The sequence below is a fragment of the Bos javanicus genome, chromosome 20, assembly GCF_032452875.1.
Source record: "Bos javanicus breed banteng chromosome 20, ARS-OSU_banteng_1.0, whole genome shotgun sequence".
NCBI classification, from domain to species: Eukaryota; Metazoa; Chordata; class Mammalia; order Artiodactyla; family Bovidae; genus Bos; species Bos javanicus.
In genome coordinates this window covers 67,624,880-67,649,979 of record NC_083887.1, presented here as the reverse complement: position 1 = coordinate 67,649,979, position 25,100 = coordinate 67,624,880, and the positions used below count along the sequence as shown (strand labels likewise).

General features: G+C 44.1%; 1 protein-coding gene across 1 annotated transcript in view; it reads left to right on the top strand.

Annotated features, from left to right (window-relative positions):
- The window catches only part of ADAMTS16 (ADAM metallopeptidase with thrombospondin type 1 motif 16), a 194,087-nt gene that overhangs the window by 39,832 nt on the left and 129,155 nt on the right, over nucleotides 1-25,100 (top strand). Inside the window, exon 3 of the mRNA XM_061393157.1 lies at nucleotides 24,268-24,547. Coding sequence (XP_061249141.1) covers nucleotides 24,268-24,547 — 280 coding nt within the window. The remainder of the gene's footprint in view (nucleotides 1-24,267; nucleotides 24,548-25,100) is intronic.

Genomic DNA, 25,100 nt, shown 5'->3' with positions numbered 1-25,100 from the left:
TCTAGCTCTTATCTATATGTTAATCATAATATGTAATCCTAGTATGTGAGCAATATCTTACCCTTCTGCAGAGCATAACCCATGGATTTTGAGTGTTCCCATGGGGACCACCCCCAAGGGTTTCAATGTGCTGACCTGTAGAAGAACCTGTCACTTGGACCTGGGTCTCAGTCTTTAACAGTTATTGCTTTATGTGCATGACTTATGTGAAAAGGCCAGAGATCAGTGAGCCAAGGCACCACAGAGTTACTGGTTAATGCACAGCTCAAGGCAGCTGAATGATCTCCATCCACCGTCATCTATTTGACAAGTTCTCTAGATATGCTTGCTCTAAAATATATACAAAATACTCCCAAGAATGTGAAGGACCAGCTGAGCCATGATACCCGCTTCTGGGTTCCCAGAAAAGTGACTGACGACAGAAGGATTTGAATTGTGATTAACATACAGCATTGGAAAAGACCCTGGTGCTGGGAGGGATTGGGGGCAGGAGGAGAAGGGGACAACAGAGGATGAGATGGCTGGATGGCATCACTGACTCGATAGACGTGAGTCTCAGTGAACTCCAGGAGTTGGTGATGGACAGGGAGGCCTGGCGTGCTGCGATTCATGGGGTTGCAAAGAGTCAGACACAACTGAGCAACTGATCTGATCTGATTGAGCACAAATGCTTATGGGAGAAATAATGTAGGTGACGTTCACCCGTTTGGGGGGCTCTTTGGTGGTTGACAGAATTGAATGTGAGTTGTGGAGGAGGCTAAATCAGCAGTAAACCCAGTTAAGGTAGAACAGTATATCTGCATGGTCTGGAATAGCTGTTTGCCACCCCTAGGAGCACAGGCTCAGTCTGCGTAGCTGGGCTGTTCTCGTGGCTGTAGGAAAGGAGGACAGAGCCAATCCCAGGTTAATCTGGAGGTTTTTCTCTGAGCCATCATGGGAACTGAATCCTTTCCTCACTGGTTGGCAAAGGCAATCTGCCACGAGGGGAGCGAGCTGTGAATCACAGGAAGGAACCAGCCTTGGCCTGGTTTCTTTTTTCTTATTTGTTGCTGTTTGTCTTGTTTCTTTGTTGTTGTTGTTGCTTTCCCTCTCTGGAAGTGCTGGATCTGTCCACGTTTTCTGCAGTGAGCATTCTCCTTGAGAAGGTGCTGTGTAGAATACCCCTAGATTTGTATGGACTGATTTTGCCTTAGTGTGTTCAATGCTTTTGTTGTGAGTTGTGAAAGTCGCTCCAACTCTTTGCAACCCCATGGAGTATACAGAACCGTGTATTCTCCAGGCTAGAATGCTGGAGTGGGTAGCCTTTCACTTCTCCAGGGGATCTTCACAACCTAGGGATCTAATTCAGGTCTCCTATACTGCAGGTGGATTCTTAAGCTGAGCCACAAGGGAAGCCCAAGAATACTGGAGTGGGTAGCCTATCCCTTCTCCAGTGGATCTTCCTGACCTAGGAATCAGATCAGGGTCTCCTGCATTGTAGCTGAATTCTTTACCAACTGAGCTATTAGGGAATTTCTACCAAAAGAAAAAAGAGGTGGTATTTTCCTAATGGGTTCTTGATACCACCAGCTTATTAAGAAGGCATTCTATTTTGTTTTTACCCATCATGGTGCTATTATTGTTTATTTCCAATCAATCATTTAATGTAGGAATATGTAGCACATGTTGCTGCTGCTGCTGCTAAGTCGGTTCAGTCGTGTCCGACTAAATTTGAATATTTAAAATTAAAATGCATTCCTGTTTGTAATTGTTAGCTGTTTTAAAACTAAAGAAGGAATCAGGAAACATGTTTTAAAAAGAAGTCATTCTAAAATAGACCGTTTCGAATATGCTTTGCCACATTATAATGATCATGCAATTTGAGTTAACATTCTGGAAACAGGATGGGTCTAACTTTTATAACTCCCTGGGGATTCTGACATGTGTGTGAGAGTATGTGCAGTCATATATATGACTGAGGCTGGAATTTGTGAACGGTCAGATTTGGTATCCATAGTGACGGATGTTTAAAGAAACTGCCTGGATGGTTACATGTGTCACAGAAGTCGTGTCGAACACGCAGTGTTGGTATAGATGACTGTCCCAGGCCCTACATTACAAAAGCCAGTACGGGGCCATATTGATTCTGACAGCAAGCAAGTCTGATGTCAACTTGCTTGCAAACAAGGAAGCTTAGTTATAGCAAGCTTCTTGTGAAGTTGAATTGTGTAAGTAAGCAGTAGACATCTGACAAAACTGTTTGACCCCACAGGGGTCTTGCCGGTCCTGTTCCCCAAGCGCAGGGCTGGAAAGTGAAAGGTGCCAGGTGAGTGTGGGATGTACCCGCCCTGGCCTTGGAGACACAGAGACTGGGTGTGTCTCAGTGTCACGTCGATGTGTCTCATTAAACATGCACATTGTCACAAGCCCCACCCAGATCTGCTGATTGAGAACGTTGGGCAGGGAAGGGGAGCGTGGGTTTCCATGGGCTTCTCAGAGGATTCTCATGGACAGGTTTTGGAGTCCCCACTGGATACATGGTCTGCATAAGTGATACCCTCCCCCAGCAGTGCCTCCTCGGGGGGTGCACATGAAGTTCCTGTGGTGTGTCTGCAGCAGGGACCCCTCAGATGAAAAGCTCATGCCCCTGCCTTGTGCTCTGCCCAGTCCCGGGGCAGTGGGGAGGAGCCCGGTGAAGAACTGATCTCCAGTGTTCATCATCTTTAGTGACAGAGTTCTTAGAAAAGGTGAAGTGAAGTAGACAGAGGCTTCGCATTTAGCCTTGCGAGGATGCCCCAAGTGGATCACGGGGAAGACAGCTCCCACCCGGACCAGGCTTCTGGCCCCTGGGCTTTCTGAGTCTCTCGGCTTCATCGGCTGCCTCTGTGATCGCTCGTGAGGAATCTGACCCCTTGGAGGGCCGTGAAGTCTGTGTTGTGCTGGTTGTCAGGTGGGTTGTTGGCGAGGGCACGTCTCTGAATGACTTCGATGTGCACCCAGGAAGCCCCAGGTGTGCAAGGAAAGGCCAGTGGAGCCCAGCCGTCCTGGCTGCTGCCCTCATTCAGCCCGCACTCCTGGGGCCCCAGGTTTGTTTTATTTTCTAGACACTTTGTTGTTTTTTAGTTGCTAAGTTGTCTGACTTCTTTTGCGACCCCATGGGCCATAGCCCACCAGGCTTCTCTGTCCATGGGATCTCCCAGGCAAGAATACTGGAGTGGGTTGTCAGTTTTTCCTCCAGGGGATCTTCCCTACCCAGGGCTCAAACTCATGTCTCCTGCACTGGCAGGCAGGTTCTTTACCACTGAACCCCCAGGGAAGCCCCTCTGAGTGCTTTACCAAGATATAATTCACTTAAGAAAACCTCACTGCTTCAAGTGCACAGTTCAGTGGTCTTTCAGTAAACAGGCAGGGTTGTGCAACCATCACGGTGATTCAGTTTTAAACCATTCACTTCACCCAGGAGAGAACCCTTGTGCCAGCAGTAACTCCCTGCTCCCATCCAGCCTGGCAACCACAGCCCTGCTTCCTGCCTCCGTGGTTTAGCCTCATCTAGGCATCTCAGAGAGATGGAATCACACAACACGGTATGGCTTTCTTCACTCCACACACTTGGATTCATCCGTGTTTATTCATACTGCATCCCTTCTCATTGCCAACGGTGTTCCATTGTAAGGACGCACCACATCTTGTTTACCCATTCACCGGTTGATGGATATTTGGGTTCTGAGCATCCCTGTTTCTTTGTCTGCAGAAATGTAGCTGCCGATCCCTCCCTTGCAATCCTGTTCTGAGGATTACTGATAAGAAGGTGGTATCCCAGTCCCTGGGACAGAGGAGTGGTGTGATAGGCAGAATGGCATCGATACTAAGATGATTAAGTTTTTGCAAGGGGCACTAGGGGTAAAGAAGCCACCTGCCAATGTATGAGACATAAGAGACGCAGGTTCCATCCCTGGGTTGAGAAGATCCCCTGGAGGAGGGCATGGCGACCCACTCTAGCATTCTTGCCTGGAGAATCCCATGGACAGAGGAGCCTGGTGGGCTACAGTCCATGGGGTTGCAAAGAGTACTGAAGGGACTTAACAGGCTCAGAGAAACATGATGTCACAGTCCTGGAACCCGGAGCTTAAAGGGCACTGTTGTCAGAGACTAGATATCAACACCAAGACCAGAGGGGAAGGGAAATACCCCAGCTGCCAATTAAATAGAAAAACCAGCTGATTCATGAGCTAAGTGTCAGCTTGATGAGCTCATAACAGAAGCCTCCCAGAGCTAGCAGCCTGCCGCTGTTGGCGTTGGTGGGGGTGGGGGGGGAGTGCCCAGATCATCCACTGGGATGGATTGAGTGTGTGCGGAAAAACCGGGGTGATTTCAGCAATGGCTCGGGGATCCAGGTGACAACACCCCGGGGCCCCAGGGCCTCTGATGAGAAACATGTGTGCCTGCCCCGCCTCGAGACTCTGGCAACTTCTCTGCCCTGACTGCGGCCATGGCTGACCGGCTCTGCTGGGACCCTCCGGAGCTGCCCTTGGCCTGTTGGTCTTTCTTTGCCAACCTGCCCAGCCCTGCACACTCTCTGCCTCCTCTCTTTGCAGCTTTCCAAGTGAGGTGCTGCCCTCATTCTTCCACGGTATCTGCTGGGATCTTGATGGATGTCTTTAAAGTACTGTTTTTTGACCACATTTGAAGTGAAGTGAAGTGAAAGTGACTCAGTCGTGTCCAGCTCTTTGTGACTCCATGGACTAAACAGCCCACGGAATTCTCCAGGCCAGAATACTGGAATGGGTAGCCTTTTCCTTCTCCAGGGGATCTTCCCAACCCAGGAATCAAACCCAGGTCTCCCCCCTTGCAGCTGGATTCTCTACCAGCTGAGCCAGAAGGGAAGCCTGGCCACCTCTGAAGTGTATAGATTTAATCTGCACAGTCAGCTTGGGAAATAGCTGTAGATATTGTCCTGTATTTGCAAAGATAGGAACTAGGTCTCAGGAGGCTCAGCTGGTAAAGAATCCACCTGCCAATGCAGGAAGCCTCAGTTCGATTCCTGGGTTGGGAAGATCCCTTAAGAGAGGGGAATGGCTACCCACTCCAATATTCTTGCCTGGAGAATTCCATGGACTGAGGAGCCTGCTGTGCTACAGTTCATGGGGTTGCAAAGAGTCAGACATGATTGAGCAGCTCACACTAGAACACTCAGGACACATACAAGTAAATACACACACATACATAGGCTTGCCCTGGGAAGAGAGGTGGAGTTAGGACTTGAACCTGAGCTTGGACCTCAGTGGTGACTGCTGGCCATTGCATCAGTGCAGCACATATCACGAGGCTGGGTTTAACATCTGTTCTGCCCTTAAGAGCGGACACCAGGGCAAGCAAGGCCCCACGCCTTCCCCTGTCACTCCAGACTGAGAGGGGAGGAAGAGCCAGGCTGGTGGAGGTCTGTGCAGGTGTACATAGGAAGCAGGACAAGTGGGAGCCCAGACTCTTAGGCCAGAAGGTGCCCAGATGCTGCTGAGACTGCAGGATGGCAGGCACAGCAGAGGGTCTTGAGCCCAGGGCAGGCGGCAGGAGCATCACCTGGAAGGAAATCGACACAGGCTGGAGCGGGGGAGGCTCCAGGACTGTGCTCTCAAATCAGAAGATGCAACTGCAAGGTTGTATATAGTCAGTGATCTGGTTGATGCTTCTTCTTTCCTCCAAACAAGCAGAGGAAACCTTAGAAGGAGGATAAGAGTGGAAGTGGCGGACAGTAAGCGTAGCCCTCTACGGGAGAAGGTGGAGGTGGAAAAGCCAGAAGGATCTTTATGTGTCCCCCCTTTTCGATGGGCCGCAAGAGGCCTCCTCAAAAGTCTGTGCAATCCAAGCAAGGCCCTGCTGAATGATTGTTAACACTGTTCGTTGGTGAGTCTATCACGTGTAGACGTTTTGCAGCAAACACAGCATCGGCTGATGCCGCGCTGGGCCACAGGCCCGCTGGAGGGGCTGCTCCCTTGCCGGGCCTGCAGCCTTCCCCCGGAACCTCACAGCCGACTCCCCACCCATCAGGGCTTGGCTGAAATGCACCTTCTCAATGAGGCCTTCCTGGCTACCCTGTCTAAGACTGAACCCCCCTCTCCTACACTCCTGGTGTTCTTCTTCCTTCTGAGTTATGTTTTAATAGTGTTTATTTTCAGAGCAGTTTTAGCAGGACACAGCAAAATGGAGTCCACAGAATTCCCATACACACCCTGCCCACACACACACACCACCCCCCCCCATCGTCAACACCCCTCACCAGGTGGTACGTTTGTCAGAACTGATGAACCTCTGTTGACATCTGATAATCGCCAAAGTGCATGGTTTATGTTACAGTTCACTCTTGGTGATACACGTTCTCTGGGTTTGGATAAATACGTATGGGCTTCCCAGGCGGCTCACTGGTAGAGAATCCACCTGCCAGTGCAGGAGACGCAGGTTTGATCCCTGGGTCAGGAAGATCCACTGGAAAAGGAAATGGCAACCCACCCCAGTATTCTTGCCTGGAGAATTCTGTGGACAGAGAAGACTGGCAGGCTACAGGCCATAGGGTCACGCAGAGTCAGACACGGAGTACGCACACACCCATACACAGATAGGTGTAAGGATGTGTATTCATCGTCACTGCTGTTCAGTTGCTCAGTTGTGCCAGACTGCCTGCGACTCCATGAACTGCAGCACACCAGGCTTCCCTGTCCTTCACTGTCTCCCAGAGTTTGCTCAAATTCATGTCCATTGAGTCAGTGATGCCATCCAACCATTTCATCCTCTGTCGTCCCCCTCTCCTCCCACCCTCAGTCTTTCCCAGCATCAGAGTTTTTTCCAGTAAGTAGGCTCTTCACATCAGGTGGCCAAAGGATTGAAGCTTCAGTCCTTTCAATGAATAGTCAAGGCTGATTTCCTTTAGGATTGGCTGGTTTGATCCCCTTGCAGTCCAAGGGACTTTTAAGAGTCTTCTTCAGTGTCATATAAAATAGTTTCAGCCTTAAAAGTCCTCTGTGCTCTGCTCCACTAAACCTTGGTTACTGCTGTTTTTTTCTTAATGTCTCCATAGTTTTGTCTTTTCCAAAGTGTCATATCGTTGGCATTGTACAGTGGGTAGCCTTTTCAGACTGACATCTTTCACTTAGTAATATGTATTTAAGCTTCCTCCCTGCCTTTTCATGGTTTGATAGCTTATTTTTTAGTGTACTGAGTTATATTTCATTGTCTGGATGCATTAGAGTTTATTTATCCATTAACCTACTGAAGGACAGGTATGTCTTTTGCACATTTTTCCCTCAGTTGTGGCTTTTCTTCTCATTCTTTTGACAGTATCTTTCCTAGAGCAGAGAATTTAAATGTTGGTGAAGTCCAGCTTATCAATTCCTTCTTTCATGGATCTTTTTGGCATTGGGTCTAAAAAGTCATTGCCAGACAAGGGCATCTAGTTTCTCCTATGTCATCTTCTATAAGCTTATAGTTTTACATTTAGTTTTGTCATCCATTTTGTTTATTATATGTCCCCCAAGCCCCCCAAGCCCCCAAGATGGAATTTAAACTTCACAAGGGAAGTTGTATTTGTCTATTGTTCATTGTTGTATCTGGATTGACAAGAGAGCTGTTGTTAATCAGTCAGTCATGTCCAACTCTTTGCGACCCCATGGACTGCAACATGCCAGGCTGCCCTGTCCTTCACCATCTCCCAAAGCTTGCTCAAACTCCTGTCTATTGAGTTGGTGATGCCATCCAACCATCTCATCCTCTGCCGTCCCCTTCTTCTCCTGCCTTCAATCTTTCCCAGCATCAGGGTCTTTTCTAATGAGTCAGTTCTTCACATCAGGTGGCCAGTATTGGAGCTTCAGCTTCAGCATCAGTCCTTCCAATGAACATTCAGGACTGATTTCCTTTAGGATGGACTGGTTGGATCTCCTTGCAGTCCAAGGGACCCTCAGGAGTCTTCTCCAACACCATAGTTCAAAGGCATCAGTTCTTTGGTGCTCAGCCTTCTTTATGGTCCAACTCTCACATCCATACATGACTACTGGAAAAACCATAGCTTTGACTAGACGGACCTTTGTAGGCAAAGTAACGTCTCTACTTTTTAATATGCTGTCTAGGTTTGTCATAACTTTTCTTTCAAGGAGCAAGCATCTTTTGATTTCATGGCTGCAGTCACCATCTCCAGTGATTTTTGAGCCCCCCAAAATAAAATCTGTCACTGTTTCTGCTGTTTCCCCATCTATTTGCTACAAAGTGATAAGACCAGATGCCATGATCTTCATTTTTTGAATGTTGAGTTTTAAGCCAGCTTTTTCCTTTTTGCTCTCCTCTTTCACTTTCATCAAAAGGCTCTTTAGTTCCTCTTTGCTTTCTGCTGTAAGGGTTGTGTCATCTGCATATCTGAGGTTATTGATATTTCTCCCTGCAATCTTGATTCTAGTTTGTGCTTCATCCTGCCCAGCATGTCACGAGATGTACTCTGCATATAAGTTAAATAAGCAGAGTGACAATATACAGCCTTGACATACTCCTTTCCCAATTTGGAACCAGTCTGTTTTTCCATGTCTGGTTCTAACCGTTGCTTCTTGACCTGCATATAGGTTTCGCAGGAGGCAGGTAAGGTTGTCTGGTATTCCCATCTCTTTAAGACAAGAGAGAGCCCAGCTCATAATATGCAATTAATTGAATGAATTAATTAAATGAATGAATGAATGAATATACAATATTGCACATTTCTTGGGTGAGAGAATTTGTGAATTTCCTCCACTACAGGATCAAATTCATGTCTCAATGTTGCGCAACTCTGTAAATGAATTTTTTGGAGCGTTTAATCCATGGTATTTTTATTACATTAGGTAGCAGCAATGTATCCATTGCCTTGACTAAATGACTATTCGCATAGACATTTCTTTTTGTGTCTTGGGAATGTACAGAGAAACACAGGATCTGAGAGTTTGAGCTGTTTTTAGTTCAGATACTTTCGTGTCAACCAAAGGCAGTCTTACTAAGCATCAGTCTAGGACATGTTCTGATTTGTAGCTGGCAAACTTTTATAAAGATGCTAGGTGGATGTGATTTATAAGAATGTTCCTAATTATATGATATGTACTACTTGTTACAGACAAGTACTGTAGCCAACTATCATGAATTAGGAGACCAGTCTTAAGAAGTAAGCCCCCAAAGATTTGTTAATTACCAGTTGTTCTGGAACTGTGTTCTTCCATAAAATTTTGTGCCATAGTATTATTATCTGTGATGTCCAGTATGGGAGCAGCTAGTCACATGTGGCTATTGAGGAATGGCAAGACTACCTTTTCAACTTGAATTGATATTAATTTGTTTAAACTTGACTGTTGAGCAGCTGGAGAAGTGAATTTTTAATTTTCTTCAATGTTAATTAAAATTAGTGGCTACCATTTGGAAGAGCACATATCTAGAAGTTTTCCTCTAGCAGAAATTAAAATCTTTGTAATAGATTGACCTGAAAGAGGTCATAAAATTGAAAGCTGAACCCCAGAATTTGCTAATGAAAAATAAGACTACACACAGCCATAACATTTAAGCTCCAAGAGAGATCTGATCTGCCCTTATAAATAACTGCCATGGCCTATTAGGTTTATCTATGTTCTTAACTGTTTTCATATTCATTGTTTTTCATGAGGTATACCCATTTTGATCTTGACTTTATTAGGCTTTTTCAATTTAATAACCACATTCTTTTAGTAGTTACTGATTCATTTATTCTGAATTTATTTTTAATAAGTTTTTTCTGGTTTCTAGGTAGACATTCATTGCAATTTTAAAAACCCTTTGACCTAATACTTGGTTGGTTTATTTTCTTTATTTTTTTAAAAGGAAAGCATTTAGAACTTCAAATTTCTCCAAGTGCAGCATGAGAACATCTTGCAGTTTTAAAGAATCTGCTCGTGGTTTCTCTGACCCGCCTCTGTTGGTCTCCTGTTTTCCATTCTATTGATTAGGCTCTAATTCTTATCATTTCTTCTCTTCTTCTTACATTGCACTTAATTCACTCTTCTTTTTCTAGTTTCCTGTGCCAGAAACCTAAATAACTGACTTTAGAATTTCCTTCTTTTCTAATGTCTGCATTCAGTATCATAAATTACCCATTTAGCATTTTATTGTAACCCACAAATTTTGATAAATTGGGTTTTCATTTCAATTTAGTCCAAAATATTTCAAAATATCTCCTGAATTTCTTTGTGATCCATGTGTTATTCAGAAGTGTGTAGTCTAATTTCTACTTATTTAGGAATTTTCCAGTTACTTTTTTGTATTGATTTCTAGTGTAATTCTCTTGTGGTTTGAGAGCAGACATTGTATAATTCCCATTCTTTTAAATATGTTGCAGTGTGTTTTAAGGCCCAAAATGTGGTCTATGTGGATGAATGTCTTAAATAAGCTTGAGAAATAAGTGTGTTCTCATGTTGTCGGATGAAATCATATATGTTGTTGTTTAGTTGGTAAGTTGGGTCTGACTCTTTGCAACCCCATGGACTGTAGTCCCCCAGGCTCCTCCATCCATGGGATTTCTCAGGTAAGAATACTGGGGTGGGTTGCCATTTCCTTCTCCAGGGGATCTTCCTGACCCAGGGATCGAAGATCCCACATCTCTTGCATTGCAGGCGAATTCTTTGTCACTGTGCCACCAGGGAAGCCCGACAGCTTCCTATCTATAGATGTCGTTTATATCCTGTTGACTGACAGCATTGTTGAGTTCATCTATGTCCTTAATGATTTTCTGCCTGCTGAATCTGTCCATTTCTGAAAGAGGAGCAATAAAGACTCCAACTACCATAGTGCATTCATCTATTTCTCCTTTCAGTTCTACCAGACTTGGCTTCATGTAGTTAAGTTGTTAAGTACATATGTATTAAGAATCGCTGCATCTTAGAGTTCTGACTCCCTTATCATTATTTAATTTCCCTCTTAGTTTCTAATAGCTTTTCTTACTTTGAAGTCTGCTCTTTCTGAAATTAATATAGTTCTCTTGCCTTTTTTTGATTAGTGTTATCAAGGTATATTTTTGCATCCATTTACTGCTAATTTATAAGTGTCTTTATGTTTTAAATGGGTTTCTTGTAGACAGCATATAGATGGATCATGTTTTCTGCCCTGTGACAATCTCTGTATTTTAATTGGTACATTGAATCATTGACAGTCAAAGTGGATGTAACTGAAATAATACCTACTATATATGTTACAGTTTTCTACCATTGCCTTTGTTCATTATTCATATTTTGCCTTCAACTGTTTTTCTGCTATTTGTGAGTTTAATTTAGCATTTTTATAATCATACTTTATATCCTTCTTTAGCATATCAGTTATACTTAAAAAAAATTTTTTTTTTGCTCTAGTGTTTGCAATATACATTTACAACTAAGTTGAGTTCACTCTCAGTGACCACAACCATTGGTATTATTCTCCAGGGTACATGGTGGTATAGAAGTAACATGGTTTGCTGACAGTGGCGTGTAAATCTGAGTTACTCAGACTCAGTTTCCCTCTTAGCTACCCCACTTCCTAGCTTTTCCGTCTTGGGCAAATGTCTGCATTTAGTGTCCCATTCCTTTAAATGGGAATTGTGATTCTCACTTCGTATGTTTGTTGTTGCTGCTGCTGCTGAGTCGCTTCAGTCACATCCGACTCTGTGCGACCCCAGAGACGGCAGCCCACCAGGCTCCCCCATCCCTGGGATTCTCCAGGCAAGAACACGGGAGTGGGTTGCCATTTCCTTCTCCAATGCATGAAAGTGAAAAGTGAAAGTGAAGTCGCTCAGTTGTGTCTGACCCTCAGTGACCCCATGGACTGCAGCCTACCAGGCTTCTCCATCCCTGGGCTTCTCCAGGCAAGAGTACTTAGGATAAGATAATAAATAAAGCAAAACACCTAGGGCGGTAGCAGCCACATAGACGGTGCCCGAGACAAAGTAAGTGTGTAAGATCTATAAACGCTGCATTTGTCTTGTGCTTTAGAAACGTCACTAAGAAGACTAGAATGAGTAGAGTAGTCCCCAGACAAACCACATTTTGGAAGAAATGACAAAGAAGTTGAGTAAAAAGTGAAATGAATTGGAACTGAAATGCGTATTTCTTCTAATGAGCTAGATCACTTTTTCCCTGTGTTGACTGATAGCTAGCTCTCGAGCAAAGGGCGCATGGTGCCACCCGAGACAAGCTTGGCCCCAGTTCAGTGGGAATTCCCTTTCACGACAGCACGATGTGAACGCCCCACCAAGCTCATCACTTCCTAATTTACACTTTATTTTTTGACTCACACAACTTTTACAGACAACTTTTCTAAATAGATATACATTAATAAAAGTCTGTGTATGTGTGTGTGTGTGTTAGTCACTCAATGTCTGACTCTCTGCAACCCATGGACTGTAGCCCACCAGGCTCCTTTGTCCATGGAATTCTCCAGGCAGGAATACTGGAGTGGGTTGCCATTCCCTCCTCCAGGGGATCTTCCCAACCCAGGGATCAAACCTAGGTCTCTGCATTGCAGGTGTATTCTTTACCATTTGAGCTACCTGGGAAGCACGCTTAAATAAAGGTCTATCAACCTTTAAGGGCGAATAGCAACAAATATAACACAGTAAACATCCTACTTTCAAGCTTCAATATTTTTTTCTTTACTCACATTGCTCAGAAGCAGCTTTTTTCTTTTTTTAAAATGTTCTTTTTATTGAAATATAGTTGCTGTGCAATATAAGTGTTCAGTATAGTGATTCACAATTTGTAAGGTTATACTCCATTTATAGTTGTTATAGATTATTGGATGTATTCCGCATGTTGTACAATATATCCTCATAGCTTAGTTCATAATAGTTGTGCCTCTTAATCCTCTCCCTTATATCGCCCCTCACAGTCACTGCTTGTCTACTTTGTTGTAGACAAACCACAACTTTGTTGTTTGTGTCTGTGAGTCTGAGGAGCTGCCCATTCTCATCACTGACAAGGCACTTACTCTTCCTCTTCTTATAAATGCAATGCTAGTGTTGAGTTCTCCAGTGTCAAATGATTTACAGAGCTGGCGATGAGAGATGCAGGCATCTGGAGAGATCCCCTGTGATGTCTGGGGGATGTTGGCCTTTTCTGAAGCCCGGTTAATAATCCACCCAGCTGACCTCCCAGTGGTGACTGTGGGCAGGTGTACACCAGACATTTTATGAGCCTCCAAGTAAATATTCTTGATTCAGTGAAGAAAAGCTTTGATAAGAAGAAAACATTAATCTTCCACAATTTACATAATCATTTAAATAAGCTTGCAAACTAATAATGCAGCAAGACAGTGGGGTCACTTTCCTCTTGTATTTTTCGTTGTGTATTGATTATCAAGGAATATCAAAATATCAGTGTTATCAGTTATTTTATTCTATGTATTTAATGAACATGGGGATTATTTAAACACAGAATACTGTACCTCAGACTGAATTATAAATGAAACAAGCATAAACACTTGACTGCTTGGTCAGTGAACATTCAGAAGTCCTTTGGGTGGGGGTGTGGAGGTCACTCTTGCCTGACAGTCTGGTCCTCTGGGCCACCCAGAGTGAACCCAAGGGAAAAAGGAGATGGGTTTGAATCTGGAACAGTGCTCACAGAACCCAAGTGTTTTTAGGGGAGTAAGCCAGAAAGGCCAATGCAGCAAGCCAGGAACCAAGGTGTGTTTGGGGTGATGATGATGTTGTTGGGGCACCCCCACACTCAGGCTTCAGAGGGATCTTGTACTGTAGAGTGAACCATCCGACAAAAACCACCTGCGTTATCCAAAGGGAATCATAGATCTTCAGGCTGAAGCATGGTATCTGCAGTCTTTGTTTCATTTATGCAGCAAATTTTTTTTTTTTTTTTTTTGCTTATTTACTGGAGGTCATGTATTTTAAATGGGTTTCCCTGTGGCTCAGCTGGTAAAGAATCCGCCTGCAATGCAGGAGACCTGGGTTCGATCCCTGAGTTGGGAAGATCCCCTGGAGAAGGGAAAGGCTACCCACTCCAGTATTCTGGTCTGGAGAATCCCATGTACTGTATAGTCCATGGGGTCACAAAGAGTTGGACATGACTGAGCGTTCATTTATGTATTTAGGTATATATTAGTGTTAAGTCTTACAAACTCATGGCAAGTGGCTGTCTTTGTATCCACTCCCTAGAGGACAGAACAGCACAGAGGGAATGAGTAACTCGTCCAAAGGCACAAAGATTGTAATGTTAGAATCGAATAATCGGTATCAGACTCATCTCTCTGTTCTCTGTAAGTCCATCTGGGCTCCAGTCAGAGATGCTGGACATCATTGACTCTAGAGAACCCACAGGAGTTGTTCGTATTTCCAGGTGATTTGAACAGTAAGACATTATTTGCATATGAGAAAAGGGTTTTTTAAGGAAAAAAAAATGACTGTTTTTAAAAGGAGTACGTCAAGGCTGTATATTGTCACCCTGCTTATTTAACTTATGTGCGGAGTGCATCATGAGAAATGCTGGGCTGGAAGAAGCACAAGCTGGAATCAAGATTGCCAGGAGAAATATCAATAACCTCAGATGTGCAGATGATACCACTCTTATGGCAGAAAGTGAAGAGGAACTAAAAAGCATCTTGATTAAAGTGAAAGAGGAGAGTGAAAGGTTGGCTTAAAGCTCAACATTCAGAAAATGAAGATTATGGCATCTGGTCCCATCACTTCATGGGAATAGATGGGGAAACAGTGGAAACAGTGTCAGACTTTATTTTTGGGGGGCTCCAAAATCACTGCAGATGGTGACTACAGCCATGAAATTAAAAAACGCTTACTCCTTGGAAGGAAAATTATGACCAACCCAGATAGCATATTCAAAAGCAGAGATATTACTTTGCCAACAAAGGTCCATCTAGTCAAGGCTCTGGTTTTTCCAGTAGTCAGGTATGGATGTGAGAGTTGGACTGTGAAGAAAGCTGAGTGCCGAAGAATTGATGCGTTTGAACTGTGGTGTTGGAGAAGATTCTTGAGAGTCCCTTGGACTGCAAGGACATCCAACCAGTCCATTCTAAAGGAGATCAGCCCTGGGTGTTCTTTGGAAGGAATAATGCTAAAGCTGAAACTCCAGTACTTTGGCCACCTCATGTGAAGAGTTGACTCATTGGAAAAGACTCTGATGCTGGGAGGGATTGGGGACAGGAGTAGAAGGGGACGACAGAGGATGAGATGGCTGGATGGCATCACTGACTCAATGGACATGAGTTTGAATGAACTCCGGGGTTTGTGATGGACAGGGAGGCCTGGCGTGCTGCAATTCATGAGCAGAATTCAGCAGAATTCATGGTCTCCAAGGGTCGGACACGACTGAGCGACTGAACTGAACTGAACTGAATGTAACACTTCAACTAGTTGCAAGTGTGGAAACTCCTGGGTATGTTATCACACAAGGCTGAACACACCCATAACTGCTCCTGCTACTCCTGAGTTAGTTTAATTGCCAACAGGATGAAACCCACCTGGCTCCAGCTTTTATTTAATCCCACACTTGACTTTTCCTTGATAGCACTGCAGATGTTAAAGTATTGTCTCTTCTAGTTTAGTTGGTAGAGTACTTAGCCAAAAAGGTTTCCCGGGCATCCATGGAGAGCACCAGGGACAGCCTCCCCAGCCCTCCTCCTCCACCACCTGGATCTGCAGCATACATTCCAAGGATTTCACCTTTCCTTGCAGGCTGGCATTTCTGCCCTGGGAGGTCTACCCCCCAAGGTGCTGATGGCTTCACTGATTGTTTACTGCTGTTAACCTTCTCTTCCCCTGAGAAGGAAATGGCAGCCCGCTCCAGTACTCTTGCCTGAGAATTCCATGAACAGAGGAGCCTGGCAGGCTCCATGGGGTCACAAAGTCAGACATGACTGAGTGACTAAGCACTCACGCACGATCTGGGCTCCCCCTTCCCCACCTGCAGGAACAGTGTGGCCAGGGCTTCACCTCTGAATGCACGATAAGCCTGGTCTCCCCTCTCATTTGTGTCCACCCCACCCTCCTGTCCCTGAGAGCTGCATTTGACGCTTTCCCGAGATCTGAGAAGGGCTTCTCCGTGTCTATCATCCCACCCTGTGCAAACACTCAGATCTGTGCAGGACAGCTCAGCACCCACAGAACTGAGTTTGGTGGGTGGTGATGGGCACTGGGCACCCCCCCAGATGAGGGTCAGCCTCAGGTCCTAAATCAGATGTTCGCTGAGAATAAGCACCCGAGCACCAGTGTCTCTGAGTACCTAGAAAGTGCTAATCACGTGCTGAATTAAGAAAATAATTAGGAAAATATCCGCACTCTTATAATACTATATTGGAGAATGCTAAGCGATACCTTAATAGTTCTGTAGGAATAGTTAACTGTATTCTAAAATTATAAAGATATTTTAAAACACTCATAATGATTTTAAAAGCTTATCTGTCATCCCACGATCCGGCAACGCCATTGATATTTTTAAGGTAAGGATGTACACAGATTTTACAAACTTGAGTAATGCCTAAAGATGTAAAAATGGATGTGGAATTCTCTTCTTACATCCCTCCTCCTTGATTTCCTCTCCCTGAACATAACCAGCTTCAGCAATTTTTCATTAGCCCTTCTAGGAAAATACTTTAAGTGGAGATGCACACTTAAAAAAATGAACACATTTGGAATCACACTATATACTTTATTATACAATATATGTATAATACATATATTATACATTATATGTATACTTTATTATACATTTTAAAGGAGAAGGCGATGGCAACCCACTCCAGTACTCTTGCTTGGAGCATCCCATGGACAGAGGAGCCTGGTGGGCTACAGTCCATGAGGTCGCAGAGAGTCAGACACGACTGGGCTACTTCACTTTCACTCTTCACTTTCATGCACTGGAGAAGGAAATGGCAACCCACTCCAGTATTCTTGCCTGGAGAATCCCAGGGACAGGGGAGACTGGTGGGCTGCCGCAGAGAGTCGGACATGGCTGATGCGACTTAGCAGCAGCAGCAGCAGTAGCAGCATACACTTTAAAAAAAATTTAACAACTTCTGGGAACCCTACATTATAAGCCTAAACCTTACAGGTTTTGAACTTACTCTGATTTTGTTCAAATTCTTATACTTTCCCAGGTAACCTTGAATATGTTATTTAATCAGCCAGACTCTGTATTTCCTTGTCCATAGAAGGAAGAGCAGAGTGATACCAACCTTCCAGGATGTCTGTGATAAATAAGGTGTCATATAGGAAATGCTGGCCATAATCTTAGGAGCTCACACAAAAGTGTTTACTTAAGATTATCATCAGGACATAATTAACTGGCCTTTTAAAATGGTTATATACTCTCCAAATACCAAAAAAATGTACTTTAAAAACCACTCTGAACTAATTGATAAACATTATTTATTTTTGTTATTAATTTGTTTTGTCTGTACTTTTAAATGATTATAAACAGTGACTAAATTATACATTCACAAATATGTATCAATACTGGGGGAGTGCCTGCTAGAAGCATTTGGCAATATAGGATAGCTGTTTTTCTCTTTCTGATTTACTTCACTCTGTGTGATAGCCTCTAGGGAAGAATAGAGAGAATAGCATTGAAACATGTACAATACCATATGTAAAATAGATATCTGGTGGGAATTTGCTGTATCACACAAGCTCAAACCCCATGCTCTGTGATAACCTAAGAGGGTGGGCCGGAGTGGGAGGTGGGAGGGAGGTTCTAGAGCGAGGGGCCATATGTATGCCTGTGGCTGATTCATGTTGATGTATGGCAGAAACTACTGCAATATTGTAAGCAATTATCCTTCAATTAAAATAAATTAAGCAAGAATTCCAGAGGGTTAAAATCCTGGAATCAAATGATACATTTTCAGTGTTGATAGATGAGCCGGGCGGGGCCCCAGTTCACCCTTTCCCGGGGCCACACTGCCAGTCTGTTCCCAATAGTTATCAACTCTGAAAGTCCTTGTCACTCTAAATGTAAAAGGGTCTCTGTTCTCTCTCACTTAAGCTATGTTTGCCATTGTGCTTCATTGTCTGTTATACTGTACTTTTTTTTTTTACTTTTATAATCAATTCTTTTCTATTTCCAAATACCTTGTTTAGAAAGATCTCCCCAGTTCCTTAAACTATTCCTTTTTGCTTCCTACTGGATTGATTTCATTGTTACACTTTTATAGAAAGTGTCACATCATATTCAGATTTGAATAGAGTTTTGCTATTGACTATATCTGTTCGTTCCTTCAGTTGCCCAGTTACATCTGACTCTTTGCAACCCCATGGACTGACTGCAGCACACCAGGCCTCCCTGTCCCTCACCATCTCCCAGAGTTTGTCCAAGTTCATGTCCATTGCATTAGTGATGCCATCCAGCCATCTCATCCTCTGTTGCCCTCTTCTCCTTCTGCCCTCAATCTTTCCCAGCATCAGGAACTTTTCTAGTGAGTCGCCTGTTCTTATCAAATGACCAAAACACAGGAGCTTCAGCTTCAGCATCAGTCCTTCCAATGAATATTCAGGACTGATTTCCTTTAGGATTGACTGGTTTGATCTCCTTGCTGTCCAAGGGACTCTTAGGAGTCTACTCCAGCACCACAGTTCAAAGGCATCAGTTCTTTGGCACTCTGCCTTCTTTGCGGTCCAGCTCTCACAACCATACATGACCATTGGGCAGGCCACAGCCTTGACTATATGGACCTTTGTCTGCAGAGTAATGTCTCTGCTTTTCAACACACTGTCTAGGTTTGTCATTGCTTTCCTGCCAAGAAACAGTTGTCCTCTGATTTCATGGCTCCAGTCACCATCCACAGTGATTTTGGAGCCCAAAAAGAGGAAATCTGTCACTACTTCCACATTTTCCCCTTCTATGTGCCATCCAATAATAGGGCCGGGTGGCATGATCTTAGCTTTTTAATATTTAGTTTTAAGCTGACTTGCTCCTCTCTCATATAGAGGTTCTTTAGTTCCTCTTCACTTTCTGCCTTTAGAGTGGTACCATCTGTGTATCTGAAGTTGTTGATGTTTCTCCCACCTATCTTGATTCCAGCTTGTAACTCATCCAGCCCAGCATTTCTCATTATGTGCTCAGCATATAGGTTAAACAAACAGGATGACAGCAGACAGCCCTGTCATACTCCTTTCTCAATCCTGAATCAAACAGTTGTTCCATACATGGTTCTAACTGTTGCTTCTTGACCCGCATACAGGTTTCTCAGGAGACAGGTAAGATGGTCTGGTATTCCCATCTCTTTAAGAGCTTTCCACAGTTTGTTATGATCCACACAGTTAAAGGCTTTAGTGTAGTCAATGAAACAGAGATTGATATTTTTATGGAATTCCCTTGCTTTCTTTATGATTCAGTGAATATTGGCAATTTGATCTCTGGTTCCTCTACCTTTTCTAAACCCAGATTGGACATCTGGAAGTTCTTGGTTTGCATAATGCTGAAGCCTAGCAGGCAAGATTTTAAGCACACTCTTACTGGCAAGGGAGATGGGTGCAATTGTCCAATGGTTAGAATATTCTTTAGTACTACCCTTCCTGGGAATTGTGATGATCAGATCAGATCAGTCGCTCAGTCGTGTCCGACTCTTTGCGACCCCATGAATCGCAGCACACCAGGCCTCCCTGTCCATCACCAACTCCCTGAGTTCACTGAGACTGACGTCCATCGAGTCAGTGATGCCATCCAGCCATCTCATCCTCTGTCGTCCCCTTCTCCTCTTGCTCCCAATCCCTCCCAGCATCAGAGTCTTTTCCAATGAGTCAACTCTTCGCATGAGGTGGCCAAAGTTCTGGAGTTTCAGCTTTAGCATCATTCCTTCCAAAGAAATCCCAGGGCTGATCCCCTTCAGAAGGGACTGGTTGGATCTCCTTGCAGTCCAAGGGACTCTCAAGAGTCTTCTCCAACACCACAGTTCAAAAGCATCAATTCTTTGGCGCTCAGCCTTCTTCACAGTCCAACTCTCACATCCATACATGACTACAGGAAAAACCAAAGCCTTGACTAGACGAACCTTTGTTGGCAAAGTAACGTCTCTGCTTTTGAATATGCTGTCTAGGTTGGTCATAACTTTTCTTCCAAGGAGTAAGCGTCTTTTAATTTCATGGCTGCAGTTACCATCTGTAGTGATTTTGGAGCTCAGAAAAATGAAGTCTGACACTGTTTCCACTGTTTCCCCATCTATTTCCCATGAAGTGATGGGACCGGATGCCATGATCTTCGTTTTCTGAAAGTTGAGTTTTAAGCCAACTTTTTCACTCTCCACTTTCACTTTCATCAAGAGGCTTTTGAGTTCCTCTTCACTTTCTGCCATAAGGGTGGTGTCATCTGCATATCTGAGGTTATTGATATTTCTCCCGGCAATCTTGATTCCAGCTTGTGTTTCTTCCAGTCCAGCATTTCTCATGATGTACTCTGCATATAAGTTAAATAAACAGGGTGACAATGTACAGCCTTGACGAACTCCTTTTTCTATTTGGAACCAGTCTGTTGTTCCATGTCCAGTTCTAACTGTTGCTTCCTGACCTGCATACAAATTTCTCAAGAGGCAGATAAGGTGGTCTGGTATTCCCATCTCTTTCAGAATTTTCCACAGTTTATTGTGATCCACACAGTCAAAGGCTTTGGCATAGTCAATAAAGCAGAAATAGATGCTTTTCTGGAACTCTCTTGCTTTTTCGATGATCCAGCGGATGTTGGCAATTTGATCTCTGGTTCCTCTGCCTTTTCTAAAACCAGCTTGAACATCTGGAAGTTCACGGTTCACATATTGCTGAAGCCTGGCTTGGAGAATTTTGAGCATTACTTTACTAGCGTGTGAGATGAGTGCAATTGTGCAGTAGTTTGAGCATTCTTTGGCATTGCCTTTCTTTGGGATTGGAATAAAAACTGACCTTTTCCAGTCCTGTGGCCACTGCTGAGTTTTCCAAATTTGCTGGCATATTGAGTACAGCACTTTCACAGCATCATCTTTCAGGATTTGAAAGAGCTCAACTGGAATTCCATCACCTCCACTAGCTTTGTTCGTAGTGATGCTTTCTAAGGCCCACTTGACTTCACATTCCAGGATGTCTGGCTCTAGGTCAGTGATCACACCATCATGATTATCTGGGTCGTGAAGATCTTTTTTATACAGTTCTTCTGTGTATTCTTGCCATCTCTTCTTGATATCTTCTGCTTCTGTTAGGTCCATAGCATTTCTGTCCTTTATCAATCTCATCTTTGCATGAAATGTTCCTTTGGTATCTCTGATTTTCTTGATGCGATCTCTAGTCTTTCCCATTCTGTGGTTTTCCTCTATTTCTTTGCATTGATCGCTGAAGAAAGCTTTCTTATCTCTTCTTGCTATTCTTTGGAACTCTGCATTCAGATGTTTGTATCTTTCCTTTTCTCCTTTGCTTTTCACTTCTCTTCTTTTCACAGCTATTTGTAAGGCCTCCCCAGACAGCCATTTTGCTTTTTTACATTTCTTTTCTATGGGAATGGTCTTGATCCCTGTCTCCTGTGCAATGTCATGAACTTCAGTCCATAGTTCATCAGGCACTCTATCTATCAGATCTAGGCCCTTAAATCTATTTCTCACTTCCACTGTATAATCATAAGGGATTTGATTTAGGTCATACCTGAATGGTCTCGTGGTTTTCCCTACTTTCTTCAATTTAAGTCTGAATTTGGCAATAAGGAGTTCATGGTCTGAGCCACAGTCAGCCCCTGGTCTTGTTTTTGCTGACTGTATAGAGCTTCTCCATCTTTGGCTGCAAAGAATATAATCAATCTGATTTCAGTGTTGACCATCTGGTGATGTCCATGTATAGAGTCTTCTCTTGTGTTGTTGGAAGAGGGTGTTTATTATGACCAATGCATTTTCTTGGCAAAACTCTATTAGTCTTTGCCCTGCTTCATTCCGTATTCCAAGGCCAAATTTGCCTGTTACTCCAGGTGTTTCTTGACTTCCTACTTTTGCATTCCAGTCCCCTAGAATGAAAAGGACATCTTTTTTGGGTGTTAGTTCTAAAAGGTCTTGTAGGTCTTCATAGAACCACTCAACTTCAGCTTCTTCAGCATTACTGGTTGGGGCATAGACTTGGATTACTATGATATTGAATGGTTTGCCTTGGAAATGAACAGAGATCATTCTGTCGTTTTTGAGATTGCATCAAGTACTGCATTTCAGACTCTTTTGTTGACTGTGATGGCCACTCCATTTCTTCTGAGGGATTCCTGCCTGCAGTAGTAGATATAATGGTCATCTGAGTTAAATTCACCCATTCCAGTCCATTTCTGTTCACCGATTCCTAGAATGTCGACATTCACTCTTGCCATCTCTTGTTTGACCACTTCCAATTTGCCTTGATTCATGGACCTGACATTCCAGGTTCCTATGCAATATTGCTCTTTACAGCATCGGACCTTGCTTCTATCACCAGTCACATCCACAGCTGGGTATTGTTTTTGCTTTGGCTCCATCCCTTCATTCTTTCTGGAGTTATTTCTCCACTGATCTCCAGTAGCATATTGGGCACCTGCTGACCTGGGGAGTTTCTCTTTCAGTATCCTATCATTTTGTATCCGAGGTCAGGGGCAGAAGCCGGGAGGACCCCATGCCCAAAGGGCGGCAGCCAAGAGGAGTTACCCCATGTCCGAGGTCAGGGGTAGTGGCCGAGAGTACCAGACTGTGACGACACAGGAACGGCCGAGAGGAGCTACCCTGCGTCCAAGGTCAGGGGGTGCAGCTGAGAGGAGATACCCAGTGTCCGAGGTCAAGGGCAGCGACGAGAGGAGTTACCCCACGTCCGAGGGAATTGTGATGAGGATTGACCTTTTCCAGTCCTGTGGCCACTGTTGGGCTTTCCAGATTTGCTAACATTGAATGCAACACCTTGATGGCATAATCCTTTAGGGTTTGGAATAGTTCTACTGGAATTCCATCACATCCACTAGCTTTATTAGCAGCAGTTTTTCCTAAGGTCCACTTGGCTTCACACTCCAGAATGTCTGGCTCTGGGTGACTGACCACACCATCATAATAATCTGGTTCATTGAGATCTTTTTTGTACAGCTCTTCTGTGTGTTCTTTCCGTCTTTTCCTGATCTCTTCAGCATCTACTAGGTCTCTGTTGTTTCTGTCCTTTATTGTGATCATCTTTGGGTGAAATGGTGCCTTGATATTTCCAGTTTTCCTGAAGAGATCTTTAGTCTTTCCTCTTCTGTTGTTTTCTTCTAGAGAAGAGATGCAAAAAGCAAGGGAAAAAGGGAAAGTTTCACTCGACCAAATGAAGAGTTCCAAAGAATAGCGAGGAGAGACAAGAAGGCCTTCTTCAATGAACAGTGCATAAAACTAGGAAAAACAGCTGACTATACTGGGTTTATAAATTTTTTTATTTTATTTTATTTTTAAACTTTACATAATTGTATTAGTTTTGCCAAATATCAAAATGAATCCGCCACAGGTATACATGTGTTCCCCATCCTGAACCCTCCTCCCTCCTCCCTCCCCATACCATCCCTCTGGGTCATCCCAGTGCACTAGCCCCAAGCATCCAGTATCGTGCATCGAACCTGGACTGGCATCTCGTTTCATACATGATATTTTACATGTTTCAATGCCATTCTCCCAAATCTTCCCACCCTCTCCCTCTCCCACAGAGTCCATAAGACTGTTGTATACATCAGTGTCTCTTTTGCTGTCTCGTACACAGGGTTATTGTTACCATCTTTCTAAATTCCATATGTATGCGTTAGTATACTGTATTGGTGTTTTTCCTTCTGGCTTACTTCACTCTGTATAATAGGTTTATAAATTTATGTCTTTCTTTGAGAGCTCCCCCACCCACCCTGACCCGTATTACTATCTAGGGCTGTGTGTGTGCTTTCTCCTCCATTTTTTCCAGTAAAGAACCTGACCTTGGTATGCTGTGAGATCTCTCTCTGCTCCAAGAGTCAAGTCCTTTGACCACCACACCACTGTTTCTGAAAAGATGGGGTGGACCCCTCATCCCCTAATTCTCAGCCCCCTACATGACCCTATTCCACATGGGTTCTCCCTGGAGGGAACCGTGTGTTTTTTTTTGTGTGTGTGTGTGTCTGTGTGTGTGTGTGTGTTTCTCTGCTCTTTGGGACCCCATGAACTGTAGCCCTCCAGGCTCCTCTGTCCATGGAATTCTGTAATCAAGAATACTGGAGTGGGTTGTCATTTCCCATTCCAGGTTTATCGCTGGAGGGAACAGCGTGTTTGTGAGCAGATGATAAAGGAGCGATGCACCTTTCTTTCTCCCTCTCTCTTCTGCAGTCAGGCATGATAAGAACCCAGGAAGCGGACTATTTCCTGAAGCCCCTCCCTTCACACCTGGCAGGGAGCCCCAGTGACTCCACGGGGGGCAGGCCTCCCTCCCACATCCTGTACAAGAGATCCACCGAGCCACCGGCCGTGGGGCCCCACCGGGTCGCGATGATGGAGAAAAAGTGGGGGCTGGAAAACCACCATCTCTTCCACCACGAAGATCAGTCCCCACGCGGCTTCAGCTTCAGGCACCCACGGAAGCAGCATTTCTGCGGAAGGCGCAAGAAATGTATGTAAGGACGATTGTCTTTGTAATTTAACGATTAGGATGTTAAGTAAGACACTGGAGTATTTTCATTTTCTTCAAAGTAGTCTGCCCTCGAGGTGAAATTTATTGACCACCTTTGCTAATCCTAAGTAATGATTCCAAAGAGAGCCCATTGTCTGGATGTTCAGGATAAAACATCTTTCCATGGCATGTGGATAAAGGTAGTTTTTTGTGTTTTTTTTTTAATTTTAAGAGCTGTTCCCTGGGCAAACTAAATGATGTGATTCACAGAAATGTGGACTCCTCTACAAGACATCGTCAAAAGAATCCTGGTGTCTCTACCCAGTAACTTTATTTTTGAGGTCTAGATTTGTTAATCGGAGAAGGCAATGGCATCCCACTCTAGTACTTTTGCCTCGAAAATCCCATGGACGGAGGAGCCTGGTGGGCTGCAGTCCATGGGGTCGCTAGAGTCAGACATGACTGAGAGACTTCCCTTTCACTTTTCACTTTCATGCATTGGAGAAGGAAATGGCAACCCACTCCAGTGTTCTTGCCTGGAGAATCCCAGGGA